Source organism: Osmerus mordax, chromosome 3 (genome assembly GCF_038355195.1).
Source record: "Osmerus mordax isolate fOsmMor3 chromosome 3, fOsmMor3.pri, whole genome shotgun sequence".
NCBI lineage: Eukaryota > Metazoa > Chordata > Actinopteri > Osmeriformes > Osmeridae > Osmerus > Osmerus mordax.
The window spans coordinates 21579229-21607066 of NC_090052.1; the positions used below are offsets into that span (position 1 = coordinate 21579229).

Genomic DNA, 27838 nt, shown 5'->3' on the forward strand with positions numbered 1-27838 from the left:
TTTTTTGTTTGTTTTTCATTGACTTAAACAATAAGAATAATATTTCCTATCTTAAAAAAGGATTTGATGGTGAGAACATTTCTTTTGATGTTGATACTTACTTGATACATCGTTTTTAGTAGGCCTACTTGTCTTTTGTAGGCTATAGGCATGTGAACCTTTGGTCCCTTTTCAGGACAGCTGATAGCCTATTCTGGATCAGAAGATTGTTGTTTTCGACCTGTCTGAGTAACCCACCTTACGCGCAGGCTAACTGCATTAAAATCGCATGCCTTTGTATATACATTAGTATGAAGAGCCATGTGAAATACTTTGAATCTGCTACACAAAATACATTTCCTTTGGTAATCATACTGGGGTATATTTCCTAAGAATGCGATGTCGTGGAGCAAGAATGTTGGTTCGCGTTCGTTACTAATAGTAACGATACGGTTACGGTTACTATACGGTTTGAATGACGAATTTTAAGGATGTTGTGTTGAAAATAGCATCTGATATTTACACAGATAACCGACATTCTTCTCTTGAATTCTATAACAAAGAAAGTATAATGTGAGACTTCTGTCTCCCCTTCGTTTGGCTGCGATATCAAGACGAAATCCTTCACTCTTTGATTCGCGCGCGCTCCCGCGAGGGGGTGCCAATCCAGAGAGTCATGCATCGGGTGATACAACACCGCCAATTCACCACTAGGTGGTGGTTTCCAGTAAACTCGTACACACAAATATACCCCATCCCCCCATACCCCTTTCCGTTCTACATTTAAGGATCTGAGCAGCTGTTTTCAATAAACAAATTATGGGTCACCCCTGACTTCACGTCATATACTGTAGTCATGGAACTATCGATGAAGCAAGAGGCTTATTATCCTCGTCTTCTTTTTTTATTATAGTCTTCAAACTTGTACTGAACATATTCTTAGGGTTGATGAATGAATGAATTGTGCTGGGTTTTTTTTAATTATCGTTCAGCATTCGTAGTGCTAATAGATTTCTCTCTGGGCATGTCTAACATTCTGTCATGTGAATGTGGGTTAAATTGCAACGGTCTGAAAGTTCCAGACTTTGGGCTATTACAAACTGTTTCGAGTCTGGCAAGATTTCAGAGTCTTATACAACATTTTTATTCACAACTTTGTACGGAAGTCATAATACAGAAGACTGTCTGCACACTGCATGTTCCATGTTGGTGCGTCTGTCGTTAAATAGTTCGCAATACATCACAATGTATAGCTGTACAATAGGTATCTATCGATTTACTGTATCTGCCTGTTTATCTGTCTCTAATTGAACACACATCAGCATGAAATATCGGTTCGTTACAGTTTATTTTCACGGCTTTTATAGAATTTCATAATTATTAACTCAAACATATATTTCGCACCTTATTCGAGAATGTCGGCCAGTTTGGCATTTTTGTTTTGGATGAGAGAACGAGAGGTTATACACATTGGACCAATAGCGAGCTACATCCTGCTGATAGAAAATCCTAAAAAAAACGACTCGAAAATCGAGGGGAGGGGTGAGAGCCAAGCAGAGGTAACTCGCCGGGTCTGTGGCAAGCTAATCTAAACGAAGCCTTAAACGGCCCGTCAAAAGAATTAAAAGGCAGTCGAGTACAGCAATTTTAGACGAACAAGAGGACGCATTCATTGACGTTAACGACAGGGCAAAGATGGTAAGTGTTTCTTGCCAATTTCTTCCACAGATCTAGCCACAGCACTGTACACCCAGCACATAGCCTAGCTACCCCCCCTCTTCTTTTGTGATGTGATGTCCATTCCCTTAAGCTAGCGAGCAATGGCTCGGTCTTTATTTGCTGTGATGTGAACAGGACCGATTACTTGAGTAAATAATATATCCTGCTTCTTCGTCAAGTGGGATGATGTGCGACTATGCGCTCAAATACTATCTAACGTTATGTCTAAAACCAACTCTTTTGTTGTATGATTATCAATAGGCTAGTTACTCCTTAAGAAATGATGATTGAATTGAATATGCTTATGTATTATATTGTGCCCCTATTTACATCACATATTAGCAGGTAACTGCATACCAGGGACGTTGGCTTGCGTGCAATCTCAACAATAGCGATCAGCCTATCTTGACTTCATTTTTGTGGGGTTATCTCTTCGCCCCTGTCACTCAACCTGAGCGGGTGCTTGAAACCCAGGCATTGTCCACTGCTTCCGTGAACAACGTTGACGATTTGTAGATGCATTTGAAAAACATATGTGCTGTCTCACTTTCACTGTTGAATAGGCTACAATGATTGTAATAAGGTTTATATTGAATCGGTTGCGTGTTTGTCAGGCCACTCTGACATGATTGTATTTCTGTTACCGTGAAAATCTATTTTACGGTAACCCAAAAGCAACGAGCAGCAACGGAAATGTATGCTTATAGGACTCCGTTATATACCAGACTAGATGCTGCCCTTGATGATATCGGAAATCATTTTGTGTACTGTACAGCACCTGAAGACTCCTCGATGTTACGTAAGGTGTGTGGAGAAACTGAATTTTCATCACACAGTGTGCAACAAGGAACCCACTTTACAAGATTTCTAGTGTGATTACGTTGATATTAAGGCTGTAGAGTCATTCTGCGAGCTTTGCCATTGCCAGATACCTGTGCCAGCAACCCTCACGCAAACGCCTTTTCCAACCATATCCCCGGTTGTGTTTAGACCAGGGAACACACTTCTAAAAACAATCTGGTCTTGTCAAACTAGTTCTCGATCTGCAGCATCGCGGTAATTAAACGTCGGCGGCGTGCTCCTTGTCTGTAATTTATGCCGGTGTTTACTGTGACTTGACACATATGCTTTGCAGACAGATTTACGTCAATGCTGGCGGATTTGAAACTTGATTGGACGGCTGGTGTCGTGATTTGACTGACTTATTGCGCTCCAGTTAAATTAGTAATACACGACTAGCAACACAACCAATCTTGAGTATTGTTTTCCAATATACTTTGATGGACAAACAAGTTTTTTTGTTTTTGTTTTGCTGGAATAAGTGTATTGGAATTCAATTAAATATGCACACATGTTAATACAAAATAGGCCTCTCTTCCATAGGTGCACAAGGCTAAAACGGATGCATATATAACGATGAGAAATTGCTTGGCTTCAATTCCGAATAGCAGCCGTTAATATCCCCCCCAGGTGCACGTCATCAAGGTTAGGCAACCTCAGGAGCCGATTTTATTCCTGGTTCAATACCCTCTGTCCTGCAATCCGTGAATTAATGCAGATGATCTGATAATTTTACTGATTAAGGGGTGTCCGATATACAGTCGTGTAAAAAAAAGATTGTGTAGTCATTGCACGCATCTAAACATTCTCAGAAATGTTGTGTAATGAGTCCCAAATACAGTCGCTACCAGAAATAAATCATAGTCAGTAAAAGATGACAAAAGATGATAATCCAATAATCATGTTTTATTGCTCTGGTAGAATGTAAGAGAATTTATTCGTGCAGAATTATGGGATTTATTCAAGCTTTCCAGACCAAACTTTTGTCTTTGTTTATGACAAATAATGAGTCTTAAGAGTACTGTAGGCTTACATGACTGAAGGATTTACATCTTTGAATGTGGTGAGATTGAAGTTCCTGTTAATTTGCATCACAGTTTCATAACAATTGACCCACGACTGTTTTATTGGTTTCAACAGTTTGCAAAAAAAGGACATTTCAACACAAAACCTTTTCAAAATGTCACACTGCTTCCTCCATCAAATAGTAATGAAAATGGCAGCTGATAATTGACCAAGATCAGCCACTTTTCCTCCTGTGAAACATTCACTCCAGACTAACTCTTTCCAGGGGCCTCGCACTTCCTTAACGTCAGCCCTGCCCCCTGCTATGTCAATAAAGCCCGCAGCTTAAAATGAGAAGAGGGCATCTGGAACAGTAGACAGATTTGCATTCATTTTTGTCAACACGATTGGGCATGTCATCTAGAATTCCCCCCCAGAGGCTTTGGTGGAAAAAAATCTTCTCTTCCCCACTGTGTGATAACATCTGATCAGATGCTGAAGGCTGTGTTGTCTTCGGTAAATATGCCAGGTATCAGAAACCTTTTGGGTACATGTATGTTCAAGACAATACAGCCTCTAGGTATAACTCAAAGCCTAACCTGTTGGAACTTGAGACTGAATGTGGCCTCTTGAACATGCAGTACACATGCATACGCACAGGTTCATACAGGTGGCAAACGTTCTTACCTGGAAGCATGAATATAACTGTGTCTTCAGTCTTTCCCTTGATTTGTATGTGGTGCGTTTTCTGCAGACCTAGAAAACTATGGAGACACTGGCAGCTCTTTCAGCGAAAGAAGTTTACATGTTAGATGAGAACTGGGCCTCCTGAAATAACACTTGGTTGTGATGTATGCAAGTTAGAAAGGAGTCATGTGTTAGAAAGGAGTCGTGTGAGAAAGTGGAAGTCCAGATCAAGCCTGGGAAACGGTCCGTCTGATGTCCCGTCTACGAAAACTCAGACCTCAGCCTTCAGGAACCTTGCTACACAGGTTTCACATCCTGTGTAGGGATGATCTTACGACGCATTGTCTGTCTGTGTCACTAGTCACCACCGCCACCCCCAGCCAGCTCACAGGAAATGGCCTCCAGGCGTGTCAAATAGAAGAAACGGTTTCATGTCAGTTCACGGAAAACGTCACCACCAGCTACAGAACGCAGACAATGTTCGGTACAACATTGTATCATTTGTATTAGACTCGTTTTTGGCAGATTGTAAGTCGTACTTGGTGTTGTTGAGGGAAAGACGTTAACAAAGGAGGAAGTTGTTTGCTTGTGTGTGTTTTGTTGGGTCTTTAACACCCCAAACATTTGTGCGGCCTACTTGAAGTTGGCAGACCAGAAAAGCCTTCAATCTGCTGACCAGCTAGTTTCACCCTGATCTTCTACCCTTAAATGTGTCAAAACATTTCATGAAGCAAGTGTTTCTCTCTGCACTCGGCTGCAAAGCAGTCAACCATGTCCCCACCACATGTTTGTTTCTGTGGTGTTCCCCGAGAACTGCACAAGGCTTCTCAGAGACCCAGTCTCATGTTCATGTTGGGGGGGGGGGGGGGGAGACAGGAGACAGACACTTGTATCTGATCACTACCCTGCAGTTACCGTTTTCTCAGTGGGACGTGGCCCTTGTTGCGTTTTGATGCCGTTTTAATCCGTCCCTCTGTCTCTCTCAAGGGGATGAGGCGCTGATCACGGTTCTAAAAATATCACATGACACAATGAAAGACGTGGTGAAATTAATGACCACTGACGTTTGTTAGCACACGGCCCCTTCTCCCCATGTAGGGCCAGTTGCACTCTTCAGCTTCGGACTGGACACTGTCACTGAGCCCGAACAGATCAAGTCCTTCATCACTGTGTTCAGCAGTGCAAAGACCAGAGTCTCTCTGGTAATATTCCAGAGTGGTGCTGTAACACTACTAAAAGTGAGGGATTAGCTACTTAGTTACTCTTTTTGTAAACACGTTTGGTCCGGTTTATGGTCTGAAGAAGAGGATGCTTACCTGTCTCCAGTTTATGACCTGAGTATTTCCGTGTTTAGAATAGTCTAAAGGCCTACATGGCTTTGAAGGTGCAGGTACCTCTGGAAACCTCCTCAGCTCAGCCCCTTGTCTAATGACGAGGGAGAACGCAATAGGGATTTGTCTTGGTAAAACAATAAGAGGATCTTCAGCATGGAGAAGGAGAGTCATAAGTTACCACAGTGAGGCTTTAAGAATCAAACAGGTCCTAAAGAATTCTCGCTTGCACACTTTTTAAAACGTACAGCGAGACATTCTCTCGAGCCTTCGATGCACGGTGTTTTAGGGACAGTTTCAACCTTTTTATTAATAAGTGTTTTCTGTTCGGCTATGAGATTGAAAGTTAAGATCTGACGTCACCAAGCAACAACTGAGCCTCTTGCTGAAAAAGGAGACTGATCTTGCGCAATCTGAGAAAGCAAGCATTTCTTTGTTCGCTAAGAGCCCTCCAAATATGGTTGCACCTTCCAAACATAGGCAGCCTGCACCAAACTATGATGCAACTGAATCTTCGTGTCAGCGATAATGGGCACATCAAGGCCTCTTATTTTTCAGACTTGTTTTAATCCCATATTGTTGCACAAAAAAATATTTTATGGTGTTCGTGGCCATAGATTAGACAGAACAGACTCTGTTCTTTTAGTTCCTCTTGATGTTGGTTTGGCTGTAAGCACTGATGGTGATGCCCATATATGGACCTAATCAAGAGCAATAAGATTCTCCCATGTTAGGCAGCAGGGTGGCAGTTGACTGGGCCTGTATCTATGTCCCCCTCCCCAGATAGACAGCCAAACACAGGAAGTTGGGTGTTATTACAACTTCCTGCTCAAACGCTAGCTTTTGGGAAGGGATGTCGTGCATCTCATGTACAAATATGGCAACATAAGACAGATGGCTATGGTGCAGCCTTCCAGGATTTGTGTGTGTGTGTGTCTTGACATGGCATCTAATCCGGTTTCATTTTTGTATACAAGAGCCTGTTGCCTCTGCCTGGTGAGCTTGGTCTATGATGGAAGGGAATGTTAAACGTTGCTGAAGTGTTCTGCTCAAGTTGTGGTCCGATTCTGCAACAGGACAAGTGTGCATGAGAAACCCGATGCCTTGCATGAACTGATTGCCCAGAGTTGTCACCTGAGTATATATTGCACTTTTTGTTTTTCTTTTAAGACTGGACCAGGTGGCGTTACACACTGCAAATCTGGAACCATGAGGGGCTTTTGCTCTGGAACCAGTTTTAGGAAGACTTTCAGGAACAGGAAGTAGGCTTGGCTTGCTACACCAAGCAACCAAGTATGCAAGATTTGCACCAACACACCCACTAGAGGTTAAATTAGTGTAATGAGGAAGAGAGGATGGTGATAGCATCTTCAGGAAGCTGTTGTGCTCCCATGAGCAAATTAGCCCGCTGAAATGTCTTCCTGATCTTAGATATGGAAGCTATAATCCTCCCCCCTCTCCTCCTCCCTCTCCCCCCCACTCCCATTCACCAATCTTTCCATTCTTCTCTTTCTAGATGTCTGCGTGAGGTCAGAGGTGTGAACTTGACCTGTTGGGTCCATGAGGTCAGGCTGTCCCAGATGATAGACAGGCTGCACACGGACACTTCTCCTCCCCCCATGTCTCCCTCCTTCCCTCCGTTTGTTTCACAGCGTACAGCTGTGACACCGTCTGGCATAGGGGAGAAATGTGACCTGTGTGTGTGTGTGTGTGTGTGTAAGGGATGCGGCACAACACACTGAGCCTAATGGCAACAATTTGTTTAGTGCTGCATAATTGAATCGTTGGTTGGTCTGATGTGTCACTCGCCAGGGATTTTGTCTGGTCAACATGTCTCGGAGCTGAATTGTGTTTTGTTTTTGGTGCGATTACGTGTTTTCCTAGTTTCAGTGTGCTTGCATAAAAGTGTGTGTGTGTGTGTTGGGTGGTGTACGACTACATGAAAGGGTTGTAGTTGTCTCCGATGTGGAGGCCTCACTAAAAGGTTTCGTTAAACCTCCCTCCCTCCCCCCAGCCCCCTTATATAATCAGGTTTTAGTGAAGTCTGCAGTGGACTTTCCCCTCCTAAACAGAGAGAGAGAGCGTGAGCGAGAGAGTCAGGAAGAGAGAGCGTGAGAGAGAGAGACAGGGAGAGAGAGAGCGCCCTTCTGCACACTGCCTCAGCGCCTGTCACCAGCGTGCGGAGCCTCAATGTGCCTGGCTTTCTCCAGCCCTCATTATCCACCCAAACGACCTGTTAGTCCGGCCTGAAGACATGGTCATAGACGTAACCATGGAGACAAGGCCCAAGGTTCCCGAGGGCATTCCATCCTTACGGATGGTTCCCTTCGCCAGGTGTGTCACAGGTGAGAAGCCTGGAAGCAAAACACATTTGACCGACTTTTTGACCCCTCCCCGCCCAGTTATTGTTCTCTTTCTTTTGTTGTTGTTGTTTTGGATGAAGATTTTAGATCAAAGTGCCTCTTCACGTATTGACTCGACCTCAATGATCTGGGAGGATGCTGTGTGTGTAACAGCTCTGTCCTCAGGCCACTCTTTGATAACAGGGCAGGCACATAGGCTTTTATTACAAGGCTAATGCTAGTCTGGAAAGGAATTGAATTTTTGAACAGCACTTTTCAGTCCGCGCTCGTAAAACATCTCCTTCTTCTGGTGCCTGCGTTCTTACTTTGATTTTTTTTTTTTGAGGGGGGGGGAGTTTGGACTCCACAGTATGTGGAACGTGCATCAGAATACAGTATGACGGAGCAGTGCTCCCTCTCCTAGTGTTGGCCTGTGAGTGCAGTTGTAGAGCAGCCAGTGAGCGGCGCCTAGCAGGGCTGACGCGCTCCGACAGAAGGCTCCTGATCCCCTCACAGCGCCGGCCGCAGACAGATGGAGCGACCAGGATAGAGAGGCCCACGGAGGGGAGAGGCAGTGATGAAAGGGAATGATGGGATGGAATTACATGAAACAAGGATGGGGGGAAAAGGTGGTTTTAGAGTGACTGGGGTGAGGATGGCAGTTGGTCGCTTCACACCGTCTGCCTGTGCAAATTGTGTAACATTGGTGATGTGCAATGTTGATGTTTCCGGCATTTTGACTACTGTATTTATCGTGTGTGTAGAGGTCAAAATAAACATATTTGCTTTTTTCTTCTCCTTTAGGACAACCGAAACACCCCTGAAGAGAAACCGGTCCAGCGCTCTAAAGTAAATATACCTTCATTATACAACCACTCCACTCTGCTCAGTAGGGCTGCCTGTCAGTTCATCTGTCCACCTGTCTCTATCTCAGCCATTGATCACCGTCAGACTGGTCACAGCATAGTGCAAAATGCACCAAGACCTCTGTTCATACTGAGCCACTGACAGGCACTGTCGGTCATACCACAGATATGACTGAACATATCTGAATAACTGAAGTTAGTCTCAGCCAAACCTGGAGCCTGTTCTATGAAGCCAGTTTACCGAATAAACCAGGCTCATGCCAGGGAAAGTAAGCCTGGCTTTATTCTGTAAGCCTGGCTTTATGTCCACAGAACCCCAGCTCTCTGGAAGCTTAGTTCTGACTGTGTTTTTCCTTGCGTCCAGTCCTTCAGCTTCAAGACTCAAAGGGAAGTATGCTCGTCCTGTGACAAGACCGTCTACCCCATGGAGAGACTGGTGGCCAACAACCTGATCTTCCACAGCACCTGCTTCTGCTGCAAGCACTGCAACACCAAACTCAGGTGGGGGCCCGTACACCAACAAACAATGTCAATGTATTAACTAATCTGACGCACACACACACAGCAATGATCTTTTTGTACACATATTGACCCCCTCCCTCGATTCCTGTTTTGCAGCCTTGGCACTTACGCTGCCCTACAGGGTGAGTTTTACTGCAAGCCCCACTTCCAGCAGCTCTTCAAAAGCAAAGGCAACTACGACGAGGGCTTTGGGCGCAAGCAGCACAAGGAGCTGTGGGCCTCAAAGGAGGCGGAGAAAATAACCAAGACCGCATAACCCCCGTCTGCCTGCGTTGTCCTGGCCATCCGATCCCTCGCCCATCTCACCCATCTTTCTCTCTCCACCTTCACCCCGCCATTTTTGAACACACGCACATCATATGGCACATCGTGAAAAATGCACACACACACACACAGGCACACACACACACGCACACACAGGCACACACACACACACACTAAATGATGTGACTTGCTTAAAAAGTCAGATGGTGTTTTTATCTTGATTTCAATTGAGCGCATATCATTATCCTTCAATCATTTTATTTTCCATTTCCTCCAGGGAAATGTTTGTTGATGTTGACCAAACACCTTCTCCACCAGCCAGTGTTACATTTCTGCTGGAAGTGGGAAGTGAAATCTTAAAACGTTTTACCTTTTTCAAAAAACATTTTTTTTCCAAATCTTTTTTTTTTCCAGTTGCACCCTTCTTGCTTAGTCGTAAGGAAATGGTATGCTCGGAAGAACTCATTGTTAAATGTGAAGTTCTAGATCAGTAGGCCTACCTCTGTGCAGTAGCGGAGCATACATTCAGGGCAAGATTCTGAGGGGGTTTATTTGACTATTCTACTTATCTTTCTGATTGTTACTTAAAAATGGATCCACCGTGTATTGACTGAGCAGTTCTCTAGTGGTCATGTTGTTAGTTGATCAGGGTTTTTGAAATCTGAGAAACAAACCTGGAACACAGTACTGTATATAACAATCTCACATAATGGCACACTCCTGCCTGTCCTCTCACTGTCCGCTTCCTTTTCTGACAGAGTTTTATTTTCGTTATTCCATTTAATTTTATATTTTGTAAAAATATTTTGTTTTCGTTCCTGTGATCTGAATGGGCTGTCTGGTGTGATGCGCATGTTAGTTGTCTTGAGTCTCAGACTCGCCTTGTTACTGTACTAACCTCTCGTTTTGAATTTGTTTAAATGTGCTTCATTGACTCATCACGTTTTAACAAGCACTCTTTGTGTATATGCTGAGTCTGACTGATGTCATGCCGAAAGCTACTTTTACCAGAGCTATATGGCTGGAATATTAATGGGTTTTAAATGTCCTATTTTGGGTATGAGAAGTATCTCATAGGTTGATCTGTACATATAGGTGTAGTTTGTACTTAGTGAACATATCACACTATAATGTACTCTGTCTTGCCCATATGACCATGCATGACCACCAGGCAAGACGTTTTACAGGGAACAGCTTCACAGTAAACCAACCGTCACTCCATTTAGTGCTACTTCCAGCCCCTACAGTTATATCATGCTAGGGCTGTATTTTGCTCTGCCAGTGTGTAAACCAACCTAGACTTCACTCTAACATACTGTCTTATCTTGATGGGGCATCACATCGTTCCATATAATCTTCCTTCGTAGAAACTTATAGTGCGTCTCACTTTCACTAAAATTTTTCTTTTTTGGGCCAGTACCTACCTGGGTACTCTATTTCTCGAGTGTTTAGCTGTCTTGAAGCACCGGAGCCTTTTCTTTCAGAGCTTGCGAAGACCAAGGCCTTTAGAGTTTAAGAGCAGAGTTTAGAACAGTGTACCCTGAACCTCTGCATGGAGCTCCCCCTACTGGAGGAAGCGTGGAAGGGATTGGCTAGTCAGCCGGAGGCCCTTAGGCAGCGGTTGGTTTAGGTAGTTCTGTGGACATTTTGAGTATGTGACGAGACCTAGCCAAAAGTGCAAACTTACGCAGACCACAGTTGGTTATTAATATCATTCGTTCTTATTCTTTTCCAAGAATAAAACGACTCAATTTTCATAAAAATAAAACGTATCAAATGTCACTAACCACTTGACTGACACTTGAATGACACAAAATATATTTTGTGGCTGAAAGTTTACTGTGAATGAAACATGCTGTGCAGAATAGACAATAAACTGAGGAAGAGGTATACATTACTTTTGTATAGAAAAGCCTTAGAAATGAGTAACCTAACCATATTTGTTTTCCAAACAAAACTTTAATTCAGTGCACTTTGTGCATAACTACCACCACCTTCTACATACTCTAACTTCTACCTTCTCACTTGTCAAATAAAAATGCTTATGCTTGCTTTATACAGTTAAAGCAGTGGGAACTAGTGGTCACTTAATTCTGCCTGCATTTACCCACTTTCTAAAGCCCCTTACTGAATTTACCATATTTGAACTAATTGAGGTTTTCTATTTGTCTTTATCATCTGAGTTCATGCCTGTCCTCGTCGGTAACCAAGAACACAAAGACACTGTGTCCATATCACCTGTTCTGTAAGAGCAGTACGCCAAGGTACAAACGCGTCATCTGTGAATTAACTTTTGTTTTGTAAGAGACACGAAAGAGGATGTTTTTCCACACCTGCGCGCCAGGAGGCTCAGGTGAACGAGAACCGTGTTCCTGTGTTCTACAAGTCATCTAGTGTGCTAAATTTAACGTAACTTCGTTTTGGTTTTTCAATTCAAAAGTCACTGTTGTCCATAATTGATACGAGATTTAAATGTATGCATCTTATTGAAAATGTATTCGATATAAACTTGACCTGTGGAATGAGGTGGCCTTGCAGTAGAAGGCCAACGGGCCGCGTGCTGTGTCTCCTGTCTTTACTTCAGGATGTAGTTCATGTTGTGCTGGTAGAAGAATATGATCATAAAATGTGAACCCTGCTACACACACACACACAATCAGATGTATATTGTCTGTTCATTTTCTTTCCATAGTTTTTTATTTTAATTTTTTTACATGCTTTTTGGAGAAAAAATAAATAAAGATGCTGGTGTTGACTCAGACTGAAGTGGTGTGGTGCTTTTCTTAAAATGTACACTGAACCTCAGAAGTCTAGTGTACTATGGTAGGCTATATTAGGCCCACATACCTTTAAAATAAGTAATTCGCGTGGTGTATTTACCCAAGATTATGCAAAGATCTAAGATTACTCGAGATGGTGGATGGGAATTTTGTTCTCCATTGTCAACCTTAAGGGATCCCGCACGCAAGTATGATTTCTAAAGTCCTGAATAATGTAGATGAGTACGTCATAACTGTGTACATTTGGTTACGAGTCCATTTTTTTAACGCGCCAGTAATATTGTGCGCGGCTCTGCGCGCTACCCAGGGCGATTTATCGGCAGAGAACAGCGCGCTCCCGAGAGGGCACGGCATAAATCTAGTTACTGTAATCGTACAACATACACTGGGGACTTATTTACGTCGCTACAATGATATAAGTTTGAACATTTATAAACACAGGCAATCAGGGTAAGGCGTTGAACAATACTAAGCACTTGGATTATACATTTCTCTTTTCGATGGAAGCGCCAAGAGGGGTTCCGGAGACGATTTTTTTCTGTCAGGAAATTGGACGCATTAAAGATATTTTACTTTGTGTTGGTGGGCATACGGACTTATTTTTTGCTGATCGTCCTGAATTCAACAATTCGTCTGATAAGTTGGTGTAGGCCTATGTCGGTAACTCCTTTTGTTTGTTAAAGCAGCATTTTTCACTTCTACGGAGTTTTTGCTCGAGTTGCAATAAGCTGCGGGGAAATGAGTAAGGCTACTGATTTATAGTGTACTGTATTCTGTCTAGTCCATAATCACTGCAAGATTTTCCTCCGGTAGCATGTCAACCAAATATTTCGTTGTTTCGTCATAAGCTTTGAATTTGTATATATATATAAACATACAAAACATTTTCGGTACGCTTGTTGGGAATCAATCGTCCGTCACCCACCATGTTGTGGCTTTAACCACTTTCCCCAAAACTTTCTTTTGTTATAATATGATCTAGACGACAGCGCTACAATAGAAACGGGCGACGATAAGATATAAAGTTATGGATAGCGTATTCTTTTTTGCATAAAAGTGAAGCTATACGCCTACACATTGGATTGAAACGTGCATAATCCGAAAGGGGGAAATCTGCAAATTTAGCAGGAAAAGAGGCCATCAAAATCACGGAAATCGCTTGGTCTTTTTCTTGGGTGTTCTGTTACAAATGGATTTCATAAAGGCAACGAGGTTATTGTTGCACCTTTTGTGTTCATTTTCATAAACGTCCACGTGCGACATTTTTTTATAGGAAATGTCTTTAATATTCTTGTAAGATTCTTTGCCTTTTGTTCATTTTTCCATTCCAGACTGTAACATAAAGAGATGCCATCTGACATCTGTTTTAATGTTTGGGAAGATGAGCATCTTGGATGTTATGGCGACGCAGGCTTGACATTGCTCTTTTTTTGGATGTATTTTAACACTGTCTAAAGTAGGCATTGTAATCAGACTAGTTGGCTCTTTCGTTGAACAGGATACAGAGTAACACTTGATGTGATGGAAAAATAGAAGGGTCACTATTAGTGGAAAGTATTTGTATGCGCCATAGCCTACCAACTTTTGGGCAGCGTGCACGACTGCCCCCGCACCTGTGGGTCGTCCCCACCATGGCATCCACAACATCACTCAGCACCTCAGCGGGGTTGTTTGAGTGACATGACAACACTGTGGGATTTAAAGACGAGGATGCCGAAGTGGGGTTAACGGCTGAGCGCATCCTGTCTGCTGAGCGAACTGTTTTTTCAGCGAGATATAGAGGCCAACATCCTACAGTAGACGGCCCCTTCCATCATCACCCCGGCCTTGCCCTCGACAGAGGTCATGAGGTCCACAGGTGAGAAAGCATGCACGCCTCCAAGTCTTCTGTTAATGCATCTGCTGCTAATGAAACAAATGAAAAGTGTCTGCTTATTGACAGCCTTCAATGGTCAATTCAGCCCCCTTATTTTGCTTGTATATTCTATGATTTATTACACAGTTGTTTTACCAATGAAAGTAAAAAAAATAATATATATATTTATACTTAAAAAGGAGATGTGGCCAGACTAATTTGTGATTCACTATAAACACACAACTCAGATCCTAATAAGGTCGGCTGTTATACAAGGACGCCTGCACCATCATTCACGCAGGCTGCTATACTGCGAGGTGCACGCCTCCCTACAAACTTCAACAGTAACTTTTTTTTTTTTAAAGCCTTGAACTGCAGCTGCTTGTACAGCCCAGTCGCCCTAACCAGGAACCCTTGAGCCTCTTAAACAAGTAAGAGACGTCAGGCCAGGGGCACCTCCGGGGGATTTTGATGTGAGACACAGACTCCAGATGCACTACCAGTCTGAGACAGAGCAAGGACCGTGTCTGGGAAAAACAGCCATAGACTAAACACCTCAAAGCAGGCAGAAAGTGGTGGTGGAGGGGGGGGGGGGGGGGGGGGGGGGGGGTTGGGGTAGGAGGGAAGGAAAATACATGTAAATCCTGCTAGCTCTGGAAATGTGATTCAAGGAAAATAAAGCATGGACAGCTGACTGAGCTACTAGTGTGTGGCCTCTATCCTCGCTGAATTCCCCACATTCCACTGAGAAGGTAATTAAAATCAGGAGAGCGGAGGACCAATGAGATGGAGAGGTAGACAGAGAAACCAGTCAATGTATTACTGAGATATCATACAAACATGTTTTGCACACAGTGTTTCCAGTGGACTATGGAGCTATGGAAAATGTGCTATAGGTAGTTAGATTAGGCTCATATGGTCGTGACCCTGTGGTTTCACTCAGCTTACGATTCAATACGTATCACGATACTGGGTGTACAATAGAATACGTATCACAATATTTTGAACATTTTAAATTAAACTGAAATTCTGAACTGAAAATGTATTTATTTCCAAAACATGAAACATTTTCAATAATTTTCTTTGTCGTACATACAATTTAGTTAACTCCGTTCAAGCGATTTCTGTGAATGCAATGAATGCATGCATTACACAGGTACAGAATAGGTCGCATGCTGGTAGCTCAACCAATATGATCAAACGGACATCACATTGTAAAAATGTTGCCATAACTCAACGATACATATTGTAAACATTTTGTATTGCGATATATTGTTCCACGATATATCGCTACACTCCTAGTAGGAAGTGTTGAGGGTAGATATTAGAGGATAAAAAATAATTCCAGCTTTCTTTAAACGGACAAGCGTGAGAGAGGGGGCTCAGACACCATGGTAACTGGTAACTACAGACACCATGGTAACTGGTAACTACAGACACCATGGTAACTGGTAACTACAGATGGACATGCCTGACATTCCAGTGGGTGATTATTACACAGAAATCCAGAGAACCACTGATGTGTTGCAGGTGTTGCTGCTCCCATTTGTAGAGTCACACCCCCTGACTGTGGATTTCCTGCCACATCCGTTGCCCACCATCTTCCCACATCCATAGTTTGACATGCCCTCCTCATCCACCGTGTCTCTGGTCTCCCACCCTGGAGCCTTAAGGAGTTGAAGGCTGGGGCTTCTATGAATTTCACCTCAATATTACTTGCAGGGGAGCTCTCTGTTCAGTTCTTTTTTTGGGATGCTTGCCTGATCCTCGGGTCACTACGAGGTGGCTTCAGGTGGCTTGTGTCTACGCCGAGCTCTGGTCTCTGTTGTGTCTGAGATCATTTTGATCCTGACAGGACCTTATTGATTCGGTAGATGCTGGGCAGGGATGGCTAAGAGGCTAATACCATTAGGAGTGATGCAGTTTTTCCGTAGAGAGACCAAACTACCTTTTGATATAGTATGACCACCAGTCTGCTCAGTCGGTGCACAGTCCTTAAGTCTAAAGGATGTACTGTCTTCGAAAGAAAGTACATTGACTGCCAAATCCATATTATTTTGCTGCTAAATTGTCTTCCTACAGCTTGGCCACTAAATTTAAAAATGCAATATTCTCAATGTTATTAATCTAGCAAATCATTCCACTAAAGGAAAAGGCTTACTTTATAATCCTGTTGTCACCATGAATACCTTGGTGGAAATACCCCCACAAATCTAGGAAAAATGTGTGTTTGGCACAGAACAGGCTGTGAATAAAATGATATTGCTCTCTTACTATTAACCATACAGTTATAACATGGTTGAGTGAGTGTCTCATGGCTCATGCACTCTGAGAAGTTTAACACTGGCAGCCTTTTTAAATGGCAAAATATTCCCTCTGTGAGTGCCAAGGCATCTTGAGTTTCAAACCTTTTCAACTCTCACTCTTTCTTACGGGCAAAGTTCCCCACTCCCTGTCATACTATGCACACACTCACTTGGATTATTTTTTAAATTGTAGTTTTCCGTTCATCCAGGCCTCGTCCTCCCCCCAAAAAAGTCAGAAGATTTCATGTTTCTGCTTGGCTTTGCATGCCCACAGTGTGAGAAATGGACGTTTCAATGGAATAAAAATAAGTCGTGCTGTATGTCGCAATGCATCCTACGTGTCCATCACTTCTGCTTTGTTGTTTCCAAAGATTGCCTTTACTATTCTCATGCAGATAACAAACTTATTAAATGATGATGATGAAGATGATGATGAGGAGAAGAAAGAGGAGGGCATCAAGATGTATTTCCTTTTAACTAACGACTAGGTTTGTTTTTTCCAGCTGCATGCTGTTGATGGGTGCTGGCACTGCAGAAGGAAGTCTCTGAAGGCGGCTGGCTAAGACACCGTACACATAACGTAAACACACACATCACCAACATGAGTAAGTACCCTGTCTGATTAGATGGATTTCTTTACATCACATGGACAGTACGTCTACGACGATGACAGATCGAAACACACACACACAGTCCGACACCATCCCCAGACCGTAGCTTGTGTTCGAGGGTGCTCCAGGCGCTGTTGGGTGAAGGTTGGTTTTCAGTGTTATGGAGACATGGGCCTGGTTCTTTCTCCTGCTCTGAAACTGTGTGATGTCGCTCCAATCAACACAAACGGAATATTTTCCTTTCGTGAGCTAACACAGCTGAGACTGGGCCTGCTCAGAGATCAAACGTGGGAATAGGAAGATCGAAAACACCTCAGTTTTATCCCTGCCACAGCACACTCAACGTGGCTTCAGTTAAAGATGACTTACTAATTGTCTGCCTACATCTAATCGTGCGGAACTAAGTGGAACACCTTTAGGTCAATGCCTCTCTCCCTGTGTCTTTGCCCGCCCTGTGTAGATGAGAGACAGGCTCTCCACTCTATCATGAAGGACCTGGTGGCCCTGCAGATGACTAGGCGCCAGCCTTTACCCTCCCATGACACGGGCAAGCCCAAGACGCCCACGCCCACCACCAGACAGGTACCCCCCCCCCACCCCTCTCACGTCTAACCAACCCTGGAGGAGTGTCCTTATAATAGTTTGACATTTACAAGATAGGGACTCTATTAGAAATTATTTGACCTCGTTTCATGACCTCACTTCATGACCTCACTTCATGACCTCACTTGAATCTCCTTACCTAATCTCGTCATGGGCTTTGTTTCTCAGATTCCAAAGGATGATGTCAGAATCAAGTTTGAGTTCTGTGGAGAGAGGAGGTGAGTTCGCGACAGGAACATGTTTATGAATGAGTGGCGCGCGGGCGTGAATTCAGTCGTGTCATTGGTCAACAGGACAGAGCCGAGTCTACTCCGCTCAAACACACACTGTCCTTTCAGACTGAAACGCAGACTTGGGAGAGAATGGAAAGGGAAAGGGCTGTGGTTTAGCTGCAGCTGCCAGATAAAACCACAGTTATGCTAGGTGTGCTTAGTGAAATCTGCACATGCTGAAAACTAGATCTGTGTGTGTGTGTATGTCTTTTTGCATATGTAAAGACATATTAGTTTCCTGTCTCTTCCTGGATCAGCTTGTCTGTCTATCTGAAATCCATGCTTATGTGTGCAGGATCCTGATGTTTGGCCGACCTGTGCAGTTTGAGGAAATACAGCAGAAAGTCAAGACTGTTTTTGGCCAACAGTTAGACTTGCACTATATGAATAATGAGGTAATACTAACCTTCTTCCTTCCCATTGCTCGTAATTCCCTAAAATCTCAAAACATTTAGATGAATATAAACAAATACATGTATACGTATACACAAAGTATAATTCACAGTAAAATAATGCTGTAGTTACGAAGACTTGTCCTGGTAGAGGCACAGTGGACAGTGTCCAGAGCGTCTGTTCCCAGTGTGTGTTGAGACGTCTGTCCTGGTTGTGTCCTCCCAGCTGTCCATCCCCCTGCGTGCCCAGGACGACCTGGACAAAGCCATCGACCTGCTGGACCGCAGCTCCAACATGAAGAGCATTAAGATCCTGCTGCTGACGCAGGAGCACGCCAACGTAAGACAGACACGTACACACAGACACACACATTTACATTTAGTCATTTAGCAGACGTTCTTATCCAGAGCGACTTACAGTAAGTACAGGGACATTCCCCCTGAGGCAAGTAGGGTGAAGTATCTTGCCCAAGGATACAACGTCAGTTGGCATGACCAGGAATCGAACTGGCAACCTTCGGATTACTAGCCCGATTCCCTCACCGCTCAGCCACCTGACTCCCATACATACACACATACACGCAGACACACACACAGAGATACATGCACACACACAGACACATACACACATGCACCTACACACACACACACACACACAGTACAGAAAGTACCCATGACTATGTGTCAGATTATGCATGCTCCTGTGTGTGTGTGTGTGTGTGTGTGTGTGTGTGTGTGTGTGTGTGTGTGTGTGTTAACCAGATGTGTACTCTGTCCTTGTGCCTTCCTGGACAGGTGTCTTCTTCTTCTCACTCGACGGTGGCCAAGCAGGTGAGGATCAAAGCCTCCCAGTCCACAGGTGACGTCAGCACCGCGTACCAAGCCTCAGAACCCAGGGGGCGCCACCTTTCCACCAGTAAGTAGTCCCCTTTAGCCGATTGCTTCGGTCGCGTACGTTACAGTTAGTATCCTTGGTCTCTCTGGAAGAACTCGGTTCATTAGTTATGTTAGAAAGATCTCTCTTGGAAGTCGCTTTGGATAAAAGCGTGTGCTAAATGAATACATGTAAATGTGGAAAGGAGGAAGGGAAGTGGCCTTGTTCTGCTTATAATGTATGATACTGAAGTACTAATACTTTGTCAATAATGTTCTGTTTGTTTTTGGTTGTGTCATATATCCGTTGCACTCTCTCTTTTTCTCTCCGTGCTCTCTCGCCTCACACTCTCTTTTTTTCTCTCTGCTCTCTCTTTGGTTTCCCCTTTCTCTCCCTCCCTCTCTCTGCTCTCTCTCCCTCCCTCTCTCTGCTCTCTCTCTCTGCTCTTTCTCTCTCTGCTCTCTCTCTGCTCTCTCTCTCCCTCCCTCTCTCCTTCACTGGTTGTTGTTCTACTGACTTCCTCTCTTAGCTGTGGGTCCTCTTCCTTTTCCTGTCCACCATCACTGGCTTCTCTACAATGGCCTGCTGGCCACCAGCCAATCAGATTTCAAGACACTATTAGCATGGCAGGCCAGCGGCCTGGTTTAGAATCGCTGGTTGTTTTGATGGGAGAGGAGAGGAGAGGGGGGGAAGCTGTAAAAACCTGCAGTAGATCCTTGCCTCAAGCAGAGTGACATTTTAAACAATCCCTGTATTCATGCTTCAGTCTGTTCACTCTGTCTTTGAGTCGACACATTCGGTGTTTTGAGTCATTCCACGGCAAAGATGCAAATCTCCTCCTATTCCAGGCGCTATGCTATTGTGGATTGTGCTTCGCTAGGACTACCTTTGACATTGCGTGCAAATTAGTGACTCACACAAGGTTCTCTGTGGTAGTCTTCTTCCTCCCCTCCTGACCCCCTGCTCTCCGTCCCAGGCTCTCAGAACACAGGCCGCAGCTCTCCACCCCCTGGCTACGTCCCTGAGCGGCAGCAGAGGATCGCCCGCCAGGGCTCCTACACCAGCATTAACAGCGAGGGGGAGTTCATCCCCGAGACCATCGACCAGTGTGTGAGTCATCAGGGCTCATGTGGACATACACACACACGCACAATCCCCCCCCCCCGCACACACACACACACGCACAGGCCCTTACTCATGCTTCCGTTGTACATGCTGTCCAGTGTTTGCACATAACACATCCCTCTCTGTGTCTCTGGCTCTATGCAGGTGCTGGATCCTTGGAGCAGCGCAGAGAACTCAGTGTCTGGCAGCTGCCAATCACTGGACAGCAGCTCAGACAGGTGAGCCGGGGAAAGGCACGTTTGTACATGGGCGGGGTTATGGAGTCTGTGTGTTTAGTATGTACTCCCGGACACAGTTATGCACCTCTCACTCTCTCTCCACCCTTCCTCCCCTCCAGCCCTTCCCAAAGGAAGTCACGCATGCACAGAGCCAAGAGCTACCCTGATAACAGGCAGGAGTGCTCAGGTGGGTGCCAAGATTGCACAAGAATAACTCCTGGTAACAACGTCAATCACCAGCCCTTAGCAACAGTCCTGGACCATACTTAAGCTCTTGGCAACAATTCAACAGTGTATTGCTAGGCAACAGAACACAGCAACAAAGCAGTCGACTGGCTTTACATGGATGCTGTGTGACTCAGCCTGCGGCCGGGCTCAGCCCAAGTTGTGTGGTTGCCCAGTTGACCTTTGACCTTTGACTTGTGTCCCTCAGACCGGGAGAACCACGTTTATGACAAGGTGGTGGGGAAGGGAGGAACCTACCCCCGCCGCTACCACGTCTCTCTGCACCACAAGGACCACAGTGAAGGTAGTCCTGCAACTCATCACCTCTTCCCCTGCCTCTTACTCTGCCTCTTACCCTGCCTCTTACTCTGCCTCTTACTCTGCCTCTTACCCTGCCTCTTACTCTGCCTCTTACTCTGCCTCTTACTCTGCCTCTTACCCTGCCTCTTACCCTGCCTCTTACTCTGCCTCTTACCCTGCCTCTTACCCTGCCTCTTACCCTGCCTCTTACTCTGCCTCTTACCCTGCCTCTTACTCTGCCTCTTACTCTGCCTCTTACTCTGCCTCTTACCCTGCCTCTTACTCTGCCTCTTACTCTGCCTCTTACTCTGCCTCTTACTCTGCCTCTTACCCTGCCTCTTACCCTGCCTCTTACTCTGCCTCTTACTCTGCCTCTTACCCTGCCTCTTACCCTGCCTCTTACCCTGCCTCTTACTCTGCCTCTTACTCTGCCTCTTACTCTGCCTCTTACTCTGCCTCTTACCCTGCCTCTTACCCTGCCTCTTACTCTGCCTCTTACCCTGCCTCTTACCCTGCCTCTTACTCTGCCTCTTACCCTGCCTCTTACTCTGCCTCTTACTCTGCCTCTTACTCTGCCTCTTACCCTGCCTCTTACCCTGCCTCTTACTCTGCCTCTTACTCTGCCTCTCACCCTCCCTCTTACTCTGACTCTTACTCTGCCTCTTACTCTGCCTCTTACTCTGCCTCTTACCCTGCCTCTTACTCTGACTCTTACCCTGCCTCTGACCCTGACTCTTACCCTGCCTCTGCTCTTCCACCAGGCCGACGAACATTCCCACGTATTCGTCGTCCCCAAGGCAACTTATTCACGCTGGTCCCGTCACGACGCTCCCTCAACGGCAGCGAGGAGAGCCTGGGCAGCTGGCAGCTGGTCGATGCCCAGGGCAGACTCCGCCCACAGGACCGCCCTGTGGCCCACAAGTGTAAGTCCTGATGCGTCTTACACTCGTCTTATCATGGACGTCATCAAGGATAAAAGCGTTTGCTAACACATTATAAGGGCCCTTCTGTGAGGTCAGCTGACGTGCCCGTGTTCTCCCTCCAGCCCCCAGTGCTCCGGTGACGTGGCGTCGGGGCAAGCTGCTGGGCCAGGGTGCCTTTGGGAGGGTCTACCTGTGCTACGATGTGGACACGGGCCGGGAGCTGGCTGCTAAGCAGGTCCAGTTTGACCCTGACAGCCCTGAAACTAGCAAGGTGAGAGCATAGTCATTTACCATGTCCCTACATGTGTTGGTTACAGGTCACAAAGAATGGTGTCAAATCAAACCAAGGATTATTTGTCGTGTATTCAAACAGAAAGCAATTGCCTGACTGGTCGATGATTAATGACGAGTCTAGTGGTTAGGCCTGAACACCTTTGATATGGAGTGATACCAAGAAGTAGGTTATTTGCTCTGCATGTTGACTTTCTGAAAGACTGTTGGAATGCAGTGTATTACGAAAGTAAACTTCACTCAGTTTTAGTTACTATTTAGGTTATTAACCGTTGAAACCAAAACAGGCAGATCCAATAATAATCTGAAGAATTGTTTGTCTGATTCCCTCGCGTATCCCATAAATCCCGACCGGGAATGCTCTCCGTCCCTGAGAAGACCGAAAGAAAGACTTTATTCCACAGATTTTCTTTCCTCTCTCTCCCCCCTCTGCTTTAATGTGTTTTCCTGTCAGCCAGAGAGAGACAGAGAAAACATGCAGTGTCACTTCCTGTATCTGAGTGGACTGTGTGTGTGTTAGTGTGTGTGTGTGTGTGTAGGGGGGGGAACAAGTTAAAAGAGGGGGCGAGAGAGCAGGCCTCCTAAAGCCCCTCACCCTCCTCCAGCCCCTCCAATCCCCTCTGTCTGCAGAGGATGTTAATCAGTTGTTGTTTTTTATCTATTTAGTTGGGCTTTGTGTCGGGGATACTTTGTTTATCGCTGCTTTTCCCTCTTCCGCTCTCTCGCTGTTGCTTAATCTCTGTCTTTGTCCCTGTGAATTGACCTCTGTGGCCACATAGTTTGAGGTAAACTCAGGAACTGCTTTTGAGGAACTGGACTGTTAGAGCTCATGTTCTTGATACGGCCGGCTCTGCTCTGGCACACTTATGTCCTATTTGGCTGTGTGTGTGTTGTTGAATGTATGGCTTCAGAAACTTTCAAATTGTTAATGGGAATGTTTTTGGGTTGCAGTTGGAATTTCATTTGTTGGATTTTATCTTTATTCCCTCTCTTTCTCTCTCATCACATATCTTATTTGTTTTTTTTCTGTAGGAGGTGAGTGCTCTGGAGTGTGAGATCCAGCTGCTCAAGAACCTACACCACGAGCGTATTGTCCAGTACTACGGCTGTCTGAGAGACCGCAACGAGAAGACTCTCACCATCTTCATGGAGTACATGCCAGGGGTAAGTGAGTCAGTCAGAACTGGCCCACGCCATACCGCTGAAGGGATCTACTCAGAGTTACAGCAGATCTGTGGTCTTCAGGCCCAGGCCGCTGTATGTGTTGGTACCCTGTTCTCTGGAGGATGGAACGTAAACTCTGCATTTCCTGTCTCTCAGGGCTCAGTCAAAGACCAGCTGAAGGCCTACGGAGCGCTGACAGAGAATGTGACCCGGAAGTATACCCGGCAGATCCTGGAGGGCATGTCCTATCTCCATAGCAACATGATTGTTCACAGGGACATCAAAGGTACTGCTCTCAGTACCCATCTCGGAAATCTGTTATAAAAAGCAGATGTGACAAACACGGCTGATAGCAATTAAAAAAGGATTACAGCATCCAGCTTAAGAACTGACAGTTTGTAAAATACAAGGACAGGGATTGGTTATTTGAGAGCCACATGACGTGACGCCCGACTTTTCCGTGCTCAGGTGCCAACATTCTGCGAGATTCAGCGGGAAATGTAAAGCTGGGAGATTTTGGCGCCAGCAAGAGGTTGCAGACCATCTGTATGTCTGGCACAGGCATCCGCTCTGTCACCGGCACCCCCTACTGGATGAGTCCGGAAGTGATCAGTGGAGAGGGGTACGGCAGGAAGGCCGATGTCTGGTAAGATGAAGCCAGATCTGCTACCACTGTGCCCAATGGCCTTTAATAGACGCGGATTTAGTGGGAGGATTGGTTGGAAACGGGCCTTGTTTGTGACTTTTCAATATTTCCTCAGTCCCTTAAGCTTCTCTAAGACGTTTTTATGAGCTATGCAGGTTCTGTTTACTTGAGACGGTGTGGTTAGGCATTCTAAGTGGCTTGAGTACTGGAATCAAAAGGGAAGTAGGGTATATGTATATAACAGCTTATTGCTTCTAAATAAGGAAACTTAGTTTCTTGATCGGAAAAAACGCTTATTTTTAAGGGAAAAAGTCTATATTTAATCAGCGAAATAGACGGGCTGCCACACTCCCACGTAGTGAGCCAGAGAGTGGGATGGGCCCACATGCTTCCCAGGGATTCCCCTGTGCGATGCGATTGGGTGGCATCCCGTCAGGCGAGGGATGTGATTGGGTAAGAGCCAGCCAGCCGGCTCATAACAGGGGTCGGAATGTTCCAAGCTCCCATCCCCTGAGGGCCCTGGGCAAGGAGAACTGGCGGTGGGGAGCAGGCCAGGGAAGGGTTGGAAGACTGGGGCTCCACAACCCTCCCCACTGCCAGCCCCCAGCTGCGTCTGAAATTAAGTACTGAAGAAGCCCCCTGCTGCCAGCAATAGCACACTTTAATTGTCAACAGTGAGGAGGGGAAAAAGGGAAGAAGTTTCCACCAAAACATTCCAGTGGAGCCTGGGAGCAGATCAGCAGAACGATGTGCTGCCTGTGCCTGTATAGAGGGGTAGAGGAACAGCAGCTCTTTGTTTATTTCTTCTAAACGGGACGTTTTATTCCGATAACTTTTGTTACGGTTTTCACAAAAGCTGTGTGTTGAGTATCGTTGTAGAATAAGCTCGTGTTCGCTTGTGGCCTTGTGTGTCTCTCTTCAGGAGTCTAGGCTGTACGGTGGTGGAAATGCTGACAGAAAAACCTCCCTGGGCAGAATACGAGGCCATGGCGGCCATCTTTAAGATCGCCACTCAGCCGACCAAACCCATATTGCCCGCGAACACCTCTGACCACACTCTGGACTTCATCCACCGCATCTTCGTGGAGGCGAAGCACCGGCCCAGTGCTGAGGAGTTGCTTAGACACCCCTTCTCCCAGATCCTGTGCTGAGACGGTCAGAGACAGCAAGCTCTCCTCGTGACCCGCTCCACAGACAAGCAGGCTCACTGACTGAAACTGCGGGGGTTTCCTCCTTCAGGAGACTCCTTAGAGCACACACATCTCATCCAGACTTCCAGGGTCATTCCATTATCAGCTCTGTGGTTGCTATTGACAATCATAGGCAATGTGTTTTCTTGACAACCCTCACCAGTGCTTTATTTGGTCTGAGTGCCTCCTCCCACCAGGGGGCGCCACGCGACCTGTGATTCCCCCACTGACTGGGATTGAGGGGCAATCCTTGTGCCTCAACAATGTCCGTTGCTTTAGTGTTCCGTAGAGAGAACAGACTCCAAATGTGTCTTAAATGCACCAAAGTGTCCTCTCGCGCGTTTACATTTCTCCAGACGGTCTCTCTCGGCTGAGATCTCTGAGGTAACTGTGACTCGCCTCAGCTTGCGCTGAATACTGTCTCAAGGAGCAGGACCCACTGGTTAACGCAGTGCCTTGACGTGTTAAACCCCTCTTATGCACTACTCACAGTGTGACTGAGAACGGACAGTATTTCCCTCTCCTTCCGTCCTTCAAACTGTTTGCGATGTTGACAAGACTCTCTCTAATAGACCTCCGAGTTAACCTCATGTTACCTTGACAGTTTATATTGACGATAACTGTGCCTTAATGTTTTACCCTCTACTGCAGTACATCGATTGCTGCTTAGATTGTACCAAAGAAGAATGGCGTGAGGTTCAATCACAGAGGGGTTTCATGTATTTGAGACCAAACAATGAGACTGATGATATCGTCTGCTACTCATTAACATGAGGAATACAATCCTAATGCATTATGTATAGTCTTTTTGCTGTTGGCTTGGCCAATCAGTATACTGTTCATCTGTCTTGGAAGCACTCCCATTTAGGATTCATTTTTAATCAGATGCACTTTTATGTAAAATACGAACAACGTTCTTGTTCTGCCTGCCAAATTTCCTTCTTTTTACAGGTTTATTTCACTTTTATTTATATCCCTGTGTCCATTCAATTAGATTTTTACATACAAATATATATGTATAAATATATTTTTTATATATTGTCTCTGTAAAGACCATTTGAAATCAAATGATGCTTTTTAGGTATATGAGAAATGATGTGGTCAAGTGATAAACTGTGGAAGCAGCTGGTTTTGCAGAGATTATGAAATTAGGGTTTATAATGTAAGTAAACAACTGGGTGGAAAATAAGCTCTGTCTGTCCCACCAAATCACTTTTTCTACCGCAAGATTTTTTCAAATATATGTTTCAGCATCCTCGCTTTATTTCAGGCATGCAAGTTTGTATTGGAACCCTTCTGCTAGGAAATCTCATGCAGACTACAGGCCAGAAGTCATTTCAGTCTTGTTTTAACACAAGAACAATTTAAACAATTTGGTATTCTATATGATGAAGTGTAGAATGAGGAGGAAAGCTGTAATGTACCAACGTGTTGTCGCTAAAGCCGTCTGAGTGTCCTCGCACCGAGATCGAGGTGGCAGAGCGTGTGAGAAAGCTAACAGCCAGGAGAACGTTCTGGAGGAGTGTGATGCCAGTGTTCCACCCAGAATGACGAATTTGTTTAGCTCAGGGTTCAAAGACTAGTATCTGGCCCTTACCATACTTTTAGAAACGGGCTCCCTTATGTCTCACTTTGGTCTGGTTTGAAATCCTTTACTTGCCCTTTATGTTTCTGTATCTTAAACATTTGAGTGACGAGCAGATGTCATGTGGCTGCTAAATGCTAAAGGCAGCTAAAATCAATTCAGTATTGAAAGTGGTCCTATTTTGGAAAAAAGCCAAACATTTGAATGAACCCTGGGGTAAGCAAATGACTACAAGCTAGATGTTTAGAAATATAAATGATTATGTATCATGACAGGATTTGCAGTGCAAAGTCCAGTGTATCAAATTTATTTACAATGAAAAAGAATGGTCTTTTATATATTGTTGAGTGCCTACTTTCAAAAGCAAATAAATTGTTTTTGTTTCTGGTCTTTAAGTTGCCTATCTTGTTGTTTATGACCAGGTCTCTCTCTCTCTGTCTCTCTGTCTCTCTCTCTTTCTCTCTCTCTGGGCATGTGTGTCCAACAGGCCAACAGGATTGGGCCCAGTCAACTAAACAAAAGAGTACGTCATTCAATGGAGCTCATTGTAGGAACTAAGAATCAACTTGATTTATGCTTTTTTATGTCTCTCCAGAGCTCTGCCAACCTACAGTATGCAGCCATAAGATGGAGGACAGGTTTTTTTTTTTTTTACTAAACAAAGGTTTCTGTTCTTGAACTGATGCCACATGAGGATGGATGGTAGATCTTAGTTTATTGCTTTGTTTTTTCCAGCAACTACATGTACGCTGTCCCTTCCCTTTGCTTGTGAAAGCCAAGTCCCATTTTTCCTTAATGAAATGCTTGGTCGAATGACCCCAAATGCACTCCCAAAGCATCCACAAACAAGTCAATCAACTGCTGTCCGGATGAACGTTAGGTTGGTTTCAGGACATGTCTGCATCACATGCCCAGCAGTGTGA

At 45.0% G+C, this 27838-nt stretch overlaps 2 protein-coding genes across 3 annotated transcripts; both read left to right on the plus strand.

Moving 5' to 3' along the window:
* Positions 1-1544: 1544 nt before the first annotated feature.
* Positions 1545-12316, plus strand: limd2 (LIM domain containing 2). The gene is made up of 4 exons (XM_067233786.1): positions 1545-1677; positions 8708-8752; positions 9134-9270; positions 9388-12316. Exons 1-4 carry the CDS (start codon positions 1675-1677, stop codon positions 9545-9547), a joined length of 345 nt encoding a protein of 114 aa, XP_067089887.1. The 5' UTR covers positions 1545-1674; the 3' UTR covers positions 9548-12316.
* Positions 12317-12707: 391 nt separating this feature from the next.
* map3k3 (mitogen-activated protein kinase kinase kinase 3) lies at positions 12708-27305 on the plus strand. 2 transcript variants are annotated; one of them, XM_067233098.1, is made up of 17 exons: positions 12708-14193; positions 17000-17101; positions 17568-17689; positions 17879-17928; positions 18278-18377; positions 18601-18714; positions 19170-19290; positions 20225-20358; positions 20518-20591; positions 20711-20778; positions 21025-21120; positions 21878-22039; positions 22162-22310; positions 23363-23494; positions 23651-23780; positions 23963-24140; positions 25063-27305. In XM_067233098.1, exons 2-17 carry the CDS (start codon positions 17098-17100, stop codon positions 25289-25291), a joined length of 1863 nt encoding a protein of 620 aa, XP_067089199.1. In that variant the 5' UTR covers positions 12708-14193; positions 17000-17097; the 3' UTR covers positions 25292-27305. The 2 variants fall into 2 exon arrangements, with proteins under 2 accessions (XP_067089199.1, XP_067089200.1); XM_067233099.1 differs by having other exon boundaries at positions 19206-19290.
* Positions 27306-27838: the final 533 nt, after the last annotated feature.

What these genes read in the sequence shown, in the direction of transcription:
- limd2 (XM_067233786.1), top strand. An exon ending in AACCGGTCCAGCGCTCTAAA is followed by an intron (nt 8,753 to 9,133) that starts GTAAATATACCT and finishes CCTTGCGTCCAG; the next exon opens with TCCTTCAGCTTCAAGACTCA. An exon ending in CACTGCAACACCAAACTCAG is followed by an intron (nt 9,271 to 9,387) that starts GTGGGGGCCCGT and finishes CCTGTTTTGCAG; the next exon opens with CCTTGGCACTTACGCTGCCC.
- map3k3 (XM_067233098.1), top strand. An exon ending in GAGTTCTGTGGAGAGAGGAG is followed by an intron (nt 17,929 to 18,277) that starts GTGAGTTCGCGA and finishes TTATGTGTGCAG; the next exon opens with GATCCTGATGTTTGGCCGAC. An exon ending in TGCACTATATGAATAATGAG is followed by an intron (nt 18,378 to 18,600) that starts GTAATACTAACC and finishes GTGTCCTCCCAG; the next exon opens with CTGTCCATCCCCCTGCGTGC.